Below are 15,577 nucleotides of genomic sequence, written 5' to 3' on the forward strand. Positions count from 1 at the left end.
TGTACTAAAATAAATCATGATGACACATCAACTTAAAACTAGTTGAATGACTCATATACGGTCATTTGAGGTGTTTTGTGTGATTTTTATTTTCACTGTAAAAGTTCTTGATGGTGTGAACGTGATACATATCTACTGGTTGTGGTGGTGAATTACGGTACAAAAACAAAGTTAAAGTTATGTTATTTACAAACAAAAACAAAGTTAAAGTTATGTTATTAACAAAGCCGTCATATCATATTTCATTCTCCACAATCTGATTCATTACCTCATCAGTATCATCCTTCATTCATCAATGGAAGTCTGGAAGCAGAACATTCATCAACTGCTACAAACCAGTGCTGTGTCTCAAATCGCATACTTCTCTTAGTATACTAGAAGTTAGTATGCATCAGGATAGTGTACATACTAACTAGTATGCAAATTCTCAACAGATAGTAAGTCTCAAATCAAACACTGCCGCTACGCACTAACAGGAAATGACGCAACAGCTTCTTCTTCTACTATTTAATGATGTTTCAACCAGCTGTTTGAACGCTATCACCACCTGCTGGCAGCACGTTTTGCAACTTTGGAAAAAGAAATAAAGAAAAAATATGAGAATCGAAATATTCACGAGATATTTAAGCTGGTATCAGCACCGATAAGTATATGAATATATATGCATTTATATATGACGTAACTTCCGTTTAAAACGTCACTAAGATGAAGCCGTTTAGGATAGTGTCCATTGAACCATACTCAGTTTTGTGGGAGTTTTAGTGACAATTTAGTGTGCATGGTGCACTAAATTTCGCATACTAAGAATTGAGACGCACTTAGGCACTAAAAATAACTTTAACTACGCAACTTGAGTACGCAAGTATGCGATTTGAGACACAGCATGGGACATGGCAACTTTTGAGACCTGTAGCGAGTGCTCATGGGAAATGTAGTCTCCCGTCGGACTAAACACTACCACTTTAGTCCACTGGTGTCGCTCCACTTCAAATCGCTTCAGTGTTTGGTTATTGTACACATACTGTTCCCAAGAACATCGAGATATGTGCACTTAGGTCAAAATCTCATTTCCAAATGAAAAATGTTTCGAAATCTGACAAGATAATGCGAAAGAGAAATGACGATATCAGAAAAATCAAAAACATGTATTTTATTATTATTTAAATACCCATAGATATTAACACAATCTTCATAAAATCCTCACTGTAAACTTCCAAACACCTTCTCGAATCCTGGTTTGTCGACGACTTGTCCCTGTCGGGCGAAGAAATACAGCGTGTCCTCGGTGCTGTATCTCTTCAACGCCACGATGAGCTCGCTGGGAGCGTCGCCGGTCTCGGCCGCGGGCATCACGTCCGTCACGGGCATGTACACGTCGTTCCTGCGGCCCCAGAACGTGAGGTGGGACACTTTGAGCGTGGTCCGGCTCGGGTCCAGGTACATGAACCCCACCACCTTCCTGAAGAAGTGGCTGAACGTGTACAACATGATGCCGGCGAACACGCTTATCGCCGTGCAGCCGGCGACGGCGGAGACGGGCGCTTCCCCGAGGAGGTAGAAGGCGTACACGGGCGGCAGGACCACCACGGTCAGTCCGGTCTGAAACAGCTTCAGTCTGGAGAGCGCTCGGAAGAGCTTCATGTGGGGGAATCTGTAGATCATGCTGTAGGTCTGCGCCGACGAGTCGCAGTAGCGGCGGCGAGCTTGAATCTGAGCCGAAACGAGTCCGTGATTCTTATTCGTGGACGGAGGTTCTGAGCGGAACTCGATCCGACCCGCGACACACGATCCCCGACTGAGGGACTTGAGAGCCGAGGCGAGTCCGTGTCGCGACACGGATCCCATCTGTCGGAGGAATCGACACCATCAAGACTTTCTGCTGTCATTTGGAAATGTTCGTCTGGACTTTAACGCACATGTCGAAACAATAAATGACAGTTTACGGTTTACTTAAAAGATACTTATTTCAAGGAAAATTCAACGGTTCATCCATTCAACACGCCAATCTCCCAGAATTCAATTCTCCATTAGATTTCGAGGCAGCAAACAGTTTTTTCACGATTATTGTTCTTCTTTGAAATGTTTTTTTTAATGTTTTTAGGCTTGAATTATAATTAAACTGCTGCTTTGTAGTGTAAGATCTATGTAAACATTTGTCTGTTTTTTATTCTTATTATGTTTCTTATTGCTCAAGAGATATAAACACACACTTGTATTTTCTGTTAATTTATTTAGTTTTTCTCTTCATTATTGCCGTACATTTACTATTATTTAATTCATTTCTCTTGTTATCTTGTGCTTTTTGTTAAACTCTAATATTAATATATATTATTATAATATTTTTGGTTTGTTTCTCCGTGTAATGTTTCTTTATCGATTGTGTTTATTGTTCTTTTCTTTTTAAATTGCACAAAACAGAAAAGTCTAAACTCAATTATATATTTTTTTAAAAGATTGATATCATAATATTTAAAATCAAATAGGAATCCGTAGAGGATCAATACTGCAAAATATGAGTGGATCCAGATGGTAAAAACCAGATTAGTGCATTCAAGAAGATACAAAATGCAGTTTATTTGATTTATATAATTATTTTAAACAACAAGAATGAAACTGAAAACACATCATTTCATGAGCTAGAGGTGAACGAACCGCATCGCTTTATAAAAACTGTCTTAATAGTTTGACATTAATGTGAACTGAGACTGATTTATTTTGGTTATAAAAGACGTTAAAAAGACCCTCAAAATGTCGCACGACAACAAGAGTAAAGTAATTCTTACACTATGATCACGAATAAAACACTATTCGCTTCGTTAAAAACTCACCATATTCGCCAAACCGTTGAAAGACCTTTATTATGGCGTGAACCAGGAAGCATGTAGCCGCAGTCCGCAGCCTATGACCCGGAAGTGCTTGTCACAATGTCATCCATGGACTCTCGTTTTTGTATATTTTTGTATCGCATGAATAAACAATTTCTTAGATTTTTATTTTATTTTAAATACAGACGAGACGTTCTGTTGAATATTTAGACGAAAAAAAAATGTATTAGGAAGTGAGGTTACGGTGATGACATTTGAAAGCGGAAGTGACGTCAGCGGCAGCTTCAGAAGTAAATAAAAGCAGCGCGTGCCGTGGTGACATGTCAAAGAAACATTTCTGAACATTTTTCTGTGATTGACACGCGCGTGAGATGCTGCAGCTCGGCGATGACGTCAGCCTGTACTCGGTGGTGTTCGTGGTGCTGCTGCTGAGTACGAGGAGCCCGCTCTGGACCACCGTCCTCACCGCCTCCATGTACCTCTTCCTGGCGCTGTTCCGGTTCCCCCAGGTCCCCGCGAGCCGGGCCAGGCTGGTGCTTCACCCGGACCAGGTGTCCGTGATCGCGCACCGGGGCGGAGGTCACGACGCGCCCGAGAACACCATGGCAGCGATCCGGGAGGTGAGTTCTGGTTCCGGTCGTGTTTGTTGTGACGAACCTTTAGTGTCATTGATGTCAAACATCATGTTCTTAAAATATCCATTATTCTTATTTCAATGTCACATAAGTGAATAAAACATAAATAAAAACGTTCAAATGTATTTTAGAATTTAGTTTAATTTATAGTTAAAATGTTGAAACTTTGATTTTCTTTTTCAATATTTTTTTTTAACATTTATTTGTTTGATTGAATTCAATAATGTATACATTAAAAGGTGGAATTATCTTTTTAAAATATTTAAAAAAAAAAAAAATTTACAAAATGACTTGATGATTTTCTAACTCCAATCAATACAAATATCTAATCTTATTCCAATTTTTTTTATGAATTATTGATTTTTATTTTGAAAGGTTACACTATTATTGTTATTATTTTATATAATTGAATAAAAACGTTCTTAACCGTCACATAAACTTTGATTCCCCCCAATTCTAATTGCTAAAAATAATTGTTCTAAATTCAATATTTTCCAGTAGCTCTGTGCTCTGTTAGTAATGTCTGGTGACACCATGACGCCAACGTTTTGTTTTGAATTTAAAAGACTAAGAATGAAAGATTTTAGACTTTATAACATTTATTTACAATATTAGTCTCTATGTGTAATTAAAAAATATATAAATATTATGAAAATATATATAGATTTCTTTTAATTATTTTAAAATAACAAATTCCATCTTTTAATGAACAAATAATTGAATTAAATCAATCCAAAAACTATTAAATACTTTTTTAAAACAACATTAATATAAAACTAAAGGTTTTATTGGATATTCTGATGAATAGAAACTAATGTGTTCTTGTCAAATGTGAGGATGAGTCGAACATGGATGGATGATGGATGGATGGATGATTGATGGATGGATGATGTATGGATGATTGATGGATGAATGGTTGGATGATGTATGGATGATTGATGGATGATTGATGGATGGATGGATGGATGATGTATGGATGATTGATGGATGAATGGTTGGATGATGTATGGATGATTGATGGATGATTGATGGATGGATGGATGATAGATGGATGATAGATGGATGGATGGATGGATGATAGATGGATGGATGATAGATGGATGATAGATGGATGGATGACTGATGGATGGATGATGGATGGATAATGGATGGATACATGAGTTGTTCTCTCGGTCCAGGCCAGTAAAAACGGGGCGACAGGTGTGGAGCTGGACCTGGAGTTCTCGGCCGACGGCGTTCCTATCTTGATGCACGACGACACTCTGGACCGAACCACGGACGGCGAGGGTCCGCTCTCCACGATGACCTTCTCTCAACTCCAGACGCTGGACGCGTCGGCCAAGCATCGACTCAGGTGAACGTCACGAGTCTTTGAATCTAAACATTTATTGATTCGATCTAAACAGACTTTTACATTCGACGATGTGACGCTTGTTTGTTTTTCTTAAACATTTTCAATGTTTAAAATGTGAAAATACATCATTTTTCTACTGGACAGAGAAAAGTTTCCCGGCGAGAAGATCCCGACCCTGGACGAGGCCGTGGAAGAATGTATTCGTCTGAACCTGGTCGTGTACTTCGACGTGAAAGGACATCCAGACCAGGTTTGACCTAAGAAAGAAGCTTAAACGTTGAATGATCCGTAAGATAAGATAAGATGCGTAGATTCTTAAAGAAACACGTTAAGAAACAGACAGTTGAAATCATTAATCATCATTTAATTTAATCATTAATAATTTAATATTGTATATACTTTTAAATATTTTTTTATATTTACTCTGTTGCGACTATGACAGGATTTCATGGCGATTACAAAACGCGCCGGCAGAGGGCGCTACAGTCCTATACTAGCAAATTCAACACAGACCAAAAACCATCTGCTATTCAGATACCTTTGCCACGTGATCTTGGCGAGAAAAATACGTTCAGCTCAGTCAAAAACATTTTTGTAATTTACATCAAAATCACCCAAAAACTCGGAATTGTTTTTGTTTTACAGAAAAACATTTGAAATAACAACGTTTTGTTGGAAGAAACGACCACGGTGCGTTCAAAGACATCTTGCAAATCACGCTTTATTTCAACACGCTAAGCTCGCTATGCTAACTTTAGCTAACTTTTTTTCTTCAGTTTTTTGGTTCTTTTGAAAAACTGTTAAACGTTAACTTACTAAAGTAAAGAGACTGACGCTCTGACTGCACCTGAACACACCAACATTCAAAGTAAGATAAGATAAGAACTTCTACACTTTTATATCAACCTTTCACTCGATCAAACTTTCGTCACCAGCACTAAATAAAAATAAAATGATAAAAAAATCACCTTTGACTGAAGAAAAAATAGGTGGTTTTGTTACGGATAACCATCTGGATCCACACATTGTTTTTTGAAGAATTGATCGCTATTTGACCAGAAATATTAAAAGGAATAACATTTTAAATATTTCTCGATGTTACTCAAAACTATTGAATATAAGTTTAGCAAACACGGTGTTTAAGGTTTGTTGAGACGCTTCGTCGTCTCCATATTTGAGGACATTTGTCTGATGAGCGTCTCCATATGTGAGGACCTTTGTCTCTGTATGTGAGGACCTTTGTCTCCGTATGTGAGGACGTTTGTCTGACGAGCGTCTCCGTATATGAGGACGAGTGTCTCCGTATGTGAGGACGTTTGTCTGACGAGCGTCTCCGTATATGAGGACGAGTGTCTCTGTATATGAGGACGAGTGTCTCCATATATGAGGACGTTTGTCTGACGAGTGTCTCTGTATATGAGGACGAGTGTCTCTGTATATAAGGATGTTTATCTGACGAGTGTCTCTGTATATGAGGACGTTTGTCTGACGAGTGTCTGTATATGAGGACGAGTGTCTCTGTATATGAGGACGTTTGTCTGACGAGTGTCTCCGTATATGAGGACGAGTGTCTCCGTATATAAGGATGTTTATCTGACGAGTGTCTCCGTATATAAGGATGTTTATCTGACGAGTGTCTCCGTATATGAGGACGAGTGTCTCCGTATATGAGGACGAGTGTCTCCGTATATAAGGATGTTTATCTGACGAGTGTCTCCGTATATAAGGATGTTTATCTGACGAGTGTCTCCGTATATGAGGACGAGTGTCTCCGTATATGAGGACGAGTGTCTCCGTATATGAGGACGTTTATCTGACGAGTGTCTCCGTATATGAGGATGAGTGTCTCCGTATATGAGGACGAGTGTCTCCGTATATAAGGATGTTTATCTGACGAGTGTCTCCGTATATGAGGACGTTTATCTGACGAGTGTCTCCGTATATGAGGACGTTTATCTGACGAGTGTCTCTGTATATGAGGACGAGTGTCTCCGTATATGAGGACGAGTGTCTCCGTATATAAGGATGTTTATCTGACGAGTGTCTCCGTATATAAGGATGTTTATCTGACGAGTGTCTCCGTATATGAGGACGAGTGTCTCCGTATATGAGGACGAGTGTCTCCGTATATAAGGATGTTTATCTGACGAGTGTCTCCGTATATGAGGACGAGTGTCTCCATATATGAGGACGAGTGTCTCCGTATATGAGGACGTTTATCTGACGAGTGTCTCCGTATATGAGGACGAGTGTCTCCGTATATGAGGATGAGTGTCTCCGTATATAAGGATGTTTATCTGACGAGTGTCTCCGTATATGAGGACGTTTATCTGACGAGTGTCTCCGTATATGAGGACGTTTATCTGACGAGTGTCTCCGTATATGAGGACGTTTATCTGACGAGTGTCTCCGTATATGAGGACGAGTGTCTCCGTATATGAGGACGAGTGTCTCCGTATATGAGGACGTTTATCTGACGAGTGTCTCCGTATATGAGGACGAGTGTCTCCGTATATGAGGACGTTTATCTGACGAGTGTCTCCGTATATGAGGACGAGTGTCTCCGTATATAAGGATGTTTATCTGACGAGTGTCTCCGTATATGAGGACGAGTGTCTCTGTATATGAGGACGTTTATCTGACGAGTGTCTCCGTATATGAGGACGAGTGTCTCTGTATATGAGGACGTTTATCTGACGAGTGTCTCCGTATATGAGGACAAGTGTCTCCGTATATAAGGATGTTTATCTGACGAGTGTCTCCGTATATGAGGACGAGTGTCTCTGTATATGAGGACGTTTATCTGACGAGTGTCTCCGTATATGAGGACGTTTATCTGACGAGTGTCTCCGTATATGAGGACGTTTATCTGACGAGTGTCTCCGTATATGAGGACGAGTGTCTCCGTATATGAGGACGAGTGTCTCCGTATATGAGGACGAGTGTCTCCGTGTGTGAGGACGAGTGTCTCACAAGTGTCTCCGTCACAGTCGGCGGCGGCGCTGTCGTCGTTGTACAAGAAACATCCAGTTCTCTACAACACCAGCATCGTCTGCTCCTTCGAGCCCAAAGTCATCTACAGGGTGAGTCTGTGTCACTTTCTTGGCCCCAAAATAATCTTGACAGAACATCACAGAGAGAAACGTCTACCAGTTTTTATTTGTCAAAATCTTAATCATCCGATTTTACAAATAAAAGCAGTTTTTCAATTATGACGAGACATCAACGAAAGAAAAAAAAATCCTCATGCACACAATTTGTCGCCAAAATAATTCTGACAGAACCTTAGGCAGACAACAACAGCTGTGTCTTGTGAGGACGAAAACAGTAACTTTTCCCAGTTACTGTTTCTGTTGAAATATTGAATTTTATTCAAAATTTGAGGTACAATATATAGTAAGTAAGTAAGTAATATTTATTTATATGGCGCTTTTCCAGACCAGGGTCACAAAGCGCTTAAACAATCAAAACAATATTCAATAAAGTATATACTTTAAAGATCAAGATAATACTGAGAACAACACAGGAGTTCCAGAAAATCAAGGAAAAGCCTGAACAAATACAAACGTCTTAAGGTGTTTCTTAAAGGAGTCATTTATCCTAAATGATTCCTGACAGAAAATCTTGAGAATGTGGATTTATTTAGTAAAAGAAAATTTTCTTCCCAGGATTATTTTGGGGCAAAATGTTAAGGTACAAACATTTGTTAGCAGTTTTATTTGTAGAAATACTATCAGTATTTTTTAATTTTAACTTATAGAGAAGGTAATGTTCTTTCAGTAAAGTTTGGGGATAAATTGTTTCGGGTGCAAAAATGTAGCTAAAAGTTCATGTTTTGTTTCTCCAAGTTTTAATAGTTTTGATGAAACTGTGTCAAGTATTTGTTTTGGTACTTTCTTCATCCAAACAAATACTACACAGATGCGTCAGACGGACCCCGAGGTGGTGACGGCGCTGACCCACCGGCCCTGGAGCCTCAGCAGGTTCGGCGACGGCGGCCGACGACACGCGTCGTTCCTGAAGCACCACTGGATGGCGCTGATGGACGTGGTCCTGGACTGGGCCCACCACCACTGGCTGTGGCGTCTCTGCGGCGTCTCGGCGTTCCTGGTGCAGAAGAACTTCGTGTCCATGTGAGTCTCGTGGCGTCTGTGGCGGCTGTGGCGTCTGTGGCGTCTGTGGCGTCTGTGGCGTCTGTGGCGTCTGTGGCGTCTGTGGCGTCTGTGGCTCATGGCTGCCATCTTTGACCGACGGTTCCTCCGCAGGGACTACGTCCAGTACTGGAGCCAGAGGGACGTGGAGGTCGTGGCCTGGACCGTGAACTCTCGTGTGGAGAAGACCTTCTACGAGGACCTGCTGAAGGTCAACTACATCACCGACAGTCTGCGCGAGGACTGCGAGCCGCACTACTGACCGTAACATTACGACCACCAGGACTCTTCTTTTAAAACCTTTTTCTCTTTCAAAATCATAGACGGAGAGAAAAATACTTCAGATGTTTGGGCAATAATTTTGTAACTTTTTATCAACTGTCGAGAAATTATGTTTTTTTTGTCGTCATTTTGTGTCATTTGAGGGAAAATTAAAATATTCAACATGTTTTAATGTTTGTTGTTTTTTTTAGTTTCACCGTCAGTTAAATTTCAAGAGATTTAGCATCAAAGAGACTCAAAGTATTTGTTTTACATGCGTTTATTTGTTTTTAATACATCAAGTTTATCAGAATATTGAATATAACATTTTATTTATTTTTTTGAGGAAATTAGTTTTAAAAATGAACATTTTTCTAAGTCATGTATTTGTCACGTATTAGAAATTTATTTTTAACCATCGACTTTTTTAAAATAATTTAATAAAATAAATTATATATTAAAATATTGCGTTTTCTTATTTGTGTGTTTGAAATTAAATATAAAAACTATTTTTCTATTTAATTCCAATTTTAAAAAATAAAATTTCAATACAAAGATTCTGTCGCTTTTATTCCAATATTGTTATATTGAATTTAAAAGGTTATGAAGGAAACAAATATATTTTTGAATATAAAACTGTAAAAAATGGTAAAGATTCTATTTTTTTTTAATTAAATTAAGTAACAGGAAAAACAAATACAAACATGAAATATAGAAATTATTGAATTATATTGTTTTTCAATATTTTAAAACTTCAAAAAAAGACTTTAAAAAGAAAGATTAAAAAAAAAATGAAATTTTTAAATCAAATCCATTTTCTGATGAAGCTGATATTATTTGTGGCTCAAAACAATCAAGTTGACGATGTTAAGTCAAGTTTTCACTTCCTGTCTCACTTTTATCAAGTGAAAGGTGGAAACAAGCCCCGCCCACAAAACACTATCTTAAGGGGGTGTGTTGTGACGTCAGAGAGAGATTAACCTTCGTGTAAAGTGACAAGAATACATTGAGTTCGAGGAAGGATCTGAATTTCAGTATAAAAGACCATTAGTTGTTTAAAGAAAAGAGGGTACGTATGGACTCAAGTAATGAATGAAAACGTTGTAAATATACATATACTACTATGTAGAATATAGATAATTATTATATATAGGTATCTGTGCTCGTTTGTCATTTTATGGATATTTGTGTAGAAATATGTGGTAACTTGCTTTGAACTGTTAAAAAAAAAATATATATATATATATATATATATATATATATATATATACACTTTATTTTGTGTGTAATAACAACATTTAATTAATTAATTTAATTTAATTATTGCAACAAATTATTTAATAGTATGTTTTTACATAACTTTTTAATCATTGTTGTTTTTTTAAAAACCAAAATAAAACACCGTGTGACAACAGAAAATCGGGGGGAAAACACGTGACAGAATAAGAAGAACTTGGACATAACTCTCGTTTTAAAAAATATGTATTTGTTTCGTTTCTCAGAGAAATAGAAATAAATACATTTCGTAACAAGCATCTTAATTTGAAAGTCTTCGCCGGAAACGGCTGTGTTCGCTACGACCGCCTTGACTTTGGAGCAGCGTGTTGTCGGCGCTGATGTGACGTCACGGCGGTGTCCTTGTATCTGGTCAGTCGGAACCGAACCATCGGCGGGTCAGAGTCGCGTGTCCGGGTCACAGTCGGTGTTTCCGGGCGTCAGGAGCTGCAGCGCGCGCGACAGACGCCACGGGCACGAGCGCTGTTTTTCTCCTTGGATGACCTACAAGATCCTGCGGGGGTCAGAGTCAGGGTCAGTGTCAGGGTCTGGACCGAGGAGGGACGGGTCCAGGGTCAGCTGACACGGACGTGGCGACGTTTCTTTGATTTCTTTTTCTCGACGGAATTTGAAAGACGCACGTGACAGGTTGTTGGTTCGAATCCCACACAATAATGTACACAATCAGCAGAGGTCCCAGCAAACTGGTTACACAACGCAGGACAGGTGAGTGTGACACACACACACACACACACACACACACACACACACACACACACACACACACACACACACACACACACACACACACGTGATGATGCAACACCGCATCACCTCCGTGACGACACATGTTTTGGTGACGTCACGATATTGTCTCCACGAAGGTCCCACGCAGCAGGTCGAGAGCAAGTTCGCCGAACCCAAGTTCCGACCCACGTCCTGGATCACGTCAAGGTAAGAGTGTGCGTGCGTGTGTGTGTGTGTGTGTGCAGGACTTACCTGTGGTGATGCGTTCACGGTCCATCAGGCAATGATGACAAGTTTCATTATTATGACAAAAGATGTATTTAAATGTTTTTCACGTATTTAAATATATTTATGAATAAAGTTATTTGTCACTTAAAACTTTTTTTGTGTCAAAAGTTCAGGTTTTAATTCAAAAACTCCAGAAAGTTTTTTTCAAATATTGACTGAAATTCAGGGAAAGAAAAGTTGAAAATCAAGTGATTCTTGTTATTTTAGATTTATTATTGTTTAAGGAGTTTTTACCTTTTTTCATCAATATTATATTTTTTACTTATATTTCTTTTATGTAATAATTTTTTTTACTGCAAACGTTTTATTCACTGCATGTATATGTACTTTTTCATTTAAATACTTTTGTGTGAGTACATTTATTAGTTTTTTATTCCATTAAACTAAACAAAAACTTTTTCCTTCTCTTTTTTCAACTGTAATGTTGTTTAACGTTTATTTTGTACAAATAATGACACGTTTTAAACACATTCATTAATTCATTTAATTAAATTAATGAATGTTTTAACTTGAATTTCTTACCAAGGTTGACAATCGACGACTATTTCATCTTTACTTTTCTTTTTAACGTCAAATGTTTATTATTAGACGTAACATTATAATATATTGTATTATATTGTTTTTAATCGAATTACTTTGATGACAGTTGGTTTATTTACTAATTATTTTTTTTTATTTTATTCATTCTAAGAATATTTTAGTTCTTTTTTTCACAGTTCTTTTAATAATGCTAACAGTTAGCATTACATATTTGTGTAGCTCTTTGCGTCACTGATGCTGTCGCTAATGCTTTAATAAATATTTATTTATATATTAATATAGATCTATATATTCATATAGATCTATATACATATGTATTGTACATAAATATCTATAACTATATCTTTGCTGAACAAAAGAAAATTAACAACACTAGCATCTAATGCTAGCAGAATAGTTAGCATCGTTAGCAACATAAAAGCTAACCAGTAAAACGTCTATAAACATAAACAAATCGATGCTGCTACGAATTTTTGTTCCGATCAGTTAAAGTTTATTCTTAGAAATTCAAACTCAACATGTTTAAGTTTTATATTAAAAGTTAACGCGTCATTGAACGCATCGCGGACGTTAAGAAATAAAACTATTGCGATTTTTAAAAATAAAAAAACCTGAAAAATATTTGCTTGAATCAAGATTAGATTTGTTTTCATTTAAGTTCTTATTAAACCAATAAAAAATGATCAAATATAGTTTTGTTATGGTTTTCTAGAACCTTGTATTTGCTCCGATTTCCTCCCACCAACATCATGTCGTCTCCGCAGCTCTTCTTCTTCTCCCAAGATCGTGTTCAACCGCCTCAACGGGAAACGCTACCACGCCGGCGTCAGGCCCGAGAGCAGCGGCGCCGGCGAGGGATTCACACCAGCGCACGAGGAGAACGTGCGCTTCGTGCACGAAGGTGAGACTCGAACACATGAACGTTAAGACCGTGAGCGAGGGGACACGTTTGAACGTGACACGCGTGTGCAGCCTGGCAGGAAGTGGAGCGAGAGTCCAGTCAGACGACGGTTCGTTACGCGGAGAAAACTCACGGCGGCGTCACGAAGAGTAAGTTTAACCACTTTTTTATTATCTAGATATTTCATGGTTGTTTTTCCTTTTAATATATTGTATACAAAAATCGATTTTTAAAATATTTTTTTTATTAAAAAGTAACTTTTCTAAATTCAGTATTTTTTAATTCATAACTTTTTTTTATTTATTTATTTTCCTAAATTGAAAGGTTGATTTTTTTTGTCTAAATAATTAAAAAGAAATCGAATTTTATGTGTTTATGTTTTTATTTTACATTTCAGAAACAAAACCTTGTTTTGTCATAAATAAATAAATTGTAAACACAACACAGGAATGAAAAGAATGTAATAATATAAATAAAATAAATACAAATAAAATAAATGAGAACAAAGTGACAAATATACTTAATTAGAATAAAATACATTAAAAAATATTCCAATAATTCAAAAGTAAATGTTCTAAAATGATTCATTTTTATTATTTGTACTAGTTTAAACCAGACAAGACCAACAGAGCATCGAGCTGTCGGATCTGTCAGCCAATCATGTGGAGCAGAGACCATCATGTGATGACGTAGCTCGGGACTCTGTTAGTAATGTCTGGCGACTGTATTTTACATGTTTTTATATATTTTAATTAAATCATTAAAATAAAGAAAGTTCAACCTTAAAATATAGAAACTATTGAATTGTTTCAAAAAGTTAAAATATTTTGTCAAACTCCTTCAACATCCTGACGCTGATGTACTTCTGACTCTGGATCTGTTGCTCATGTCTAGACTTCGTTCCGATGGACCTGGACGAGTGGTGGGCCAAACGCTTCCTGGCCAACATCGCCGGCCTGTCGTGACGGCGCCGCCGCTCGCGGCAGGAAAACGCCTTCAGCTGCGGCACAGAGGAGGGTCTCAGGGGTCAGAGGTCGGGGTCGAGGTCACGCCCGGCGCTCGATGATCGACTCCCTCGACATGTGGCGTCGCCACGAGAAGAAAGAAAGTTGACTTTTCTCTCGTTCCACTGACTTTAGATGTTTTTTCTTCTGAAGTAAAAATGGCCTTTTTTTCTAAAAGTGTGTGTTTTTGTGCGACACTCGCGACATAAATCGCAGCATCAACGCGACACGAACTCACTCGCGACATGAATCGCAGCATCAAAGCGACACGAACTCACTCGCGACATGAATCGCAGCATCAACGCGACACGAACTCACTCGCGACATGAATCGCAGCATCAACGCGACACGAACTCACTCACGACATGAATCGCAGCATCAACGCGACACGAACTCACTCGCGACATGAATCGCAGCATCAACGCGACACGAACTCACTCGCGACATGAATCGCAGCATCAACGCGACACGAACTCACTCGCGACATGAATCGCAGCATCAACGCGACACGAACTCACTCGCGACATGAATCGCAGCATCAACGCGACACGAACTCACTCGCGACATGAATCGCAGCATCAACGCGACACGAACTCACTCGCGACATGAATCGCAGCATCAACGCGACACGAACTCACTCGCGACATGAATCGCAGCATCAACGCGACACGAACTCACTCGCGACATGAATCGCAGCATCAACGCGACACGAACTCACTCGCGACATGAATCGCAGCATCAACGCGACACGAACTCACTCGCGACATGAATCGCAGCATCAACGCGACACGAACTCACTCGCGACATGAATCGCAGCATCAACGCGACACGAACTCACTCGCGACATGAATCGCAGCATCAACGCGACACGAACTCACTCGCGACATGAATCGCAGCATCAACGCGACACGAACTCACTCGCGACATGAATCGCAGCATCAACGCGACACGAACTCACTCGCGACATGAATCGCAGCATCAACGCGACACGAACTCACTCGCGACATGAATCGCAGCATCAACGCGACACGAACTCACTCGCGACATGAATCGCAGCATCAACGCGACACGAACTCACTCGCGACATGAATCGCAGCATCAACGCGACACGAACTCACTCGCGACATGAATCGCAGCATCAACGCGACACGAACTCACTCGCGACATGAATCGCAACATCAACGCGACACGAACTCACTCGCGACATGAATCGCAGCATCAACGCGACACGAACTCACTCGCGACATGAATCGCAGCATCAACGCGACACGAACTCACTCGCGACATGAATCGCAACATCAACGCGACACGAACTCACTCGCGACATGAATCGCAGCATCAACGCGACACGAACTCACTCGCGACATGAATCGCAGCATCAACGCGACACGAACTCACTCGCGACATGAATCGCAGCATCAACGCGACACGAACTCACTCGCGACATGAATCGCAGCATCAACGCGACACGAACTCACTCGCGACATGAATCGCAGCATCAACGCGACACGAACTCACTCGCGACATGAATCGCAGCATCAACGCGACACGAACTCACTCGCGACATGAATCGCAGCATCAAAGCGACACGAACTC

At 39.5% G+C, this 15,577-nt stretch overlaps 3 protein-coding genes across 3 annotated transcripts; 2 read left to right on the forward strand and 1 right to left on the reverse strand.

Annotated features, from left to right (window-relative positions):
- Window positions 1–1,036: 1,036 nt before the first annotated feature.
- Window positions 1,037–2,896, reverse strand: tmem186 (transmembrane protein 186). The gene is made up of 2 exons (XM_087784434.1): window positions 2,829–2,896; window positions 1,037–1,845 (listed from the first exon to the last, which is right to left on the reverse strand). The coding sequence occupies exons 1-2, from the start codon at window positions 2,829–2,831 to the stop codon at window positions 1,201–1,203; spliced, it is 648 nt and encodes a 215-aa protein (XP_087640560.1). The 5' UTR covers window positions 2,832–2,896; the 3' UTR covers window positions 1,037–1,200.
- A 217-nt stretch (window positions 2,897–3,113) lies between these two features.
- Window positions 3,114–9,419, forward strand: gde1 (glycerophosphodiester phosphodiesterase 1). Its single transcript, XM_087784446.1, has 6 exons — window positions 3,114–3,445; window positions 4,639–4,814; window positions 4,959–5,064; window positions 7,805–7,897; window positions 8,736–8,947; window positions 9,080–9,419. Exons 1-6 carry the CDS (start codon window positions 3,197–3,199, stop codon window positions 9,225–9,227), a joined length of 984 nt encoding a protein of 327 aa, XP_087640572.1. The 5' UTR covers window positions 3,114–3,196; the 3' UTR covers window positions 9,228–9,419.
- A 1,419-nt stretch (window positions 9,420–10,838) lies between these two features.
- mcrip2 (MAPK regulated corepressor interacting protein 2) lies at window positions 10,839–14,152 on the forward strand. Its single transcript, XM_087784457.1, has 5 exons — window positions 10,839–11,227; window positions 11,386–11,455; window positions 12,841–12,977; window positions 13,049–13,126; window positions 13,872–14,152. Exons 1-5 carry the CDS (start codon window positions 11,176–11,178, stop codon window positions 13,940–13,942), a joined length of 408 nt encoding a protein of 135 aa, XP_087640583.1. The 5' UTR covers window positions 10,839–11,175; the 3' UTR covers window positions 13,943–14,152.
- The last annotated feature ends 1,425 nt before the right edge of the window (window positions 14,153–15,577 follow it).

This window comes from Callionymus lyra, chromosome 1, assembly GCF_982586985.1.
Source record: "Callionymus lyra chromosome 1, fCalLyr1.hap1.1, whole genome shotgun sequence".
NCBI lineage: Eukaryota > Metazoa > Chordata > Actinopteri > Syngnathiformes > Callionymidae > Callionymus > Callionymus lyra.

Excerpts from the sequence above, each read along its gene's own strand:
- gde1 (XM_087784446.1), top strand. The coding sequence starts at position 3,197 with ATGCTGCAGCTCGGCGATGACGTCAGCCTGTACTCGGTGGTGTTCGTG. Across the intron at positions 3,446-4,638 it reads CCATGGCAGCGATCCGGGAG|GCCAGTAAAAACGGGGCGAC; the intron begins GTGAGTTCTGGT and ends CTCTCGGTCCAG. Across the intron at positions 5,065-7,804 it reads TGAAAGGACATCCAGACCAG|TCGGCGGCGGCGCTGTCGTC; the intron begins GTTTGACCTAAG and ends TCTCCGTCACAG.
- mcrip2 (XM_087784457.1), top strand. The coding sequence starts at position 11,176 with ATGTACACAATCAGCAGAGGTCCCAGCAAACTGGTTACACAACGCAGG. Across the intron at positions 11,228-11,385 it reads GGTTACACAACGCAGGACAG|GTCCCACGCAGCAGGTCGAG; the intron begins GTGAGTGTGACA and ends GTCTCCACGAAG. Across the intron at positions 13,127-13,871 it reads TCACGGCGGCGTCACGAAGA|ACTTCGTTCCGATGGACCTG; the intron begins GTAAGTTTAACC and ends GCTCATGTCTAG.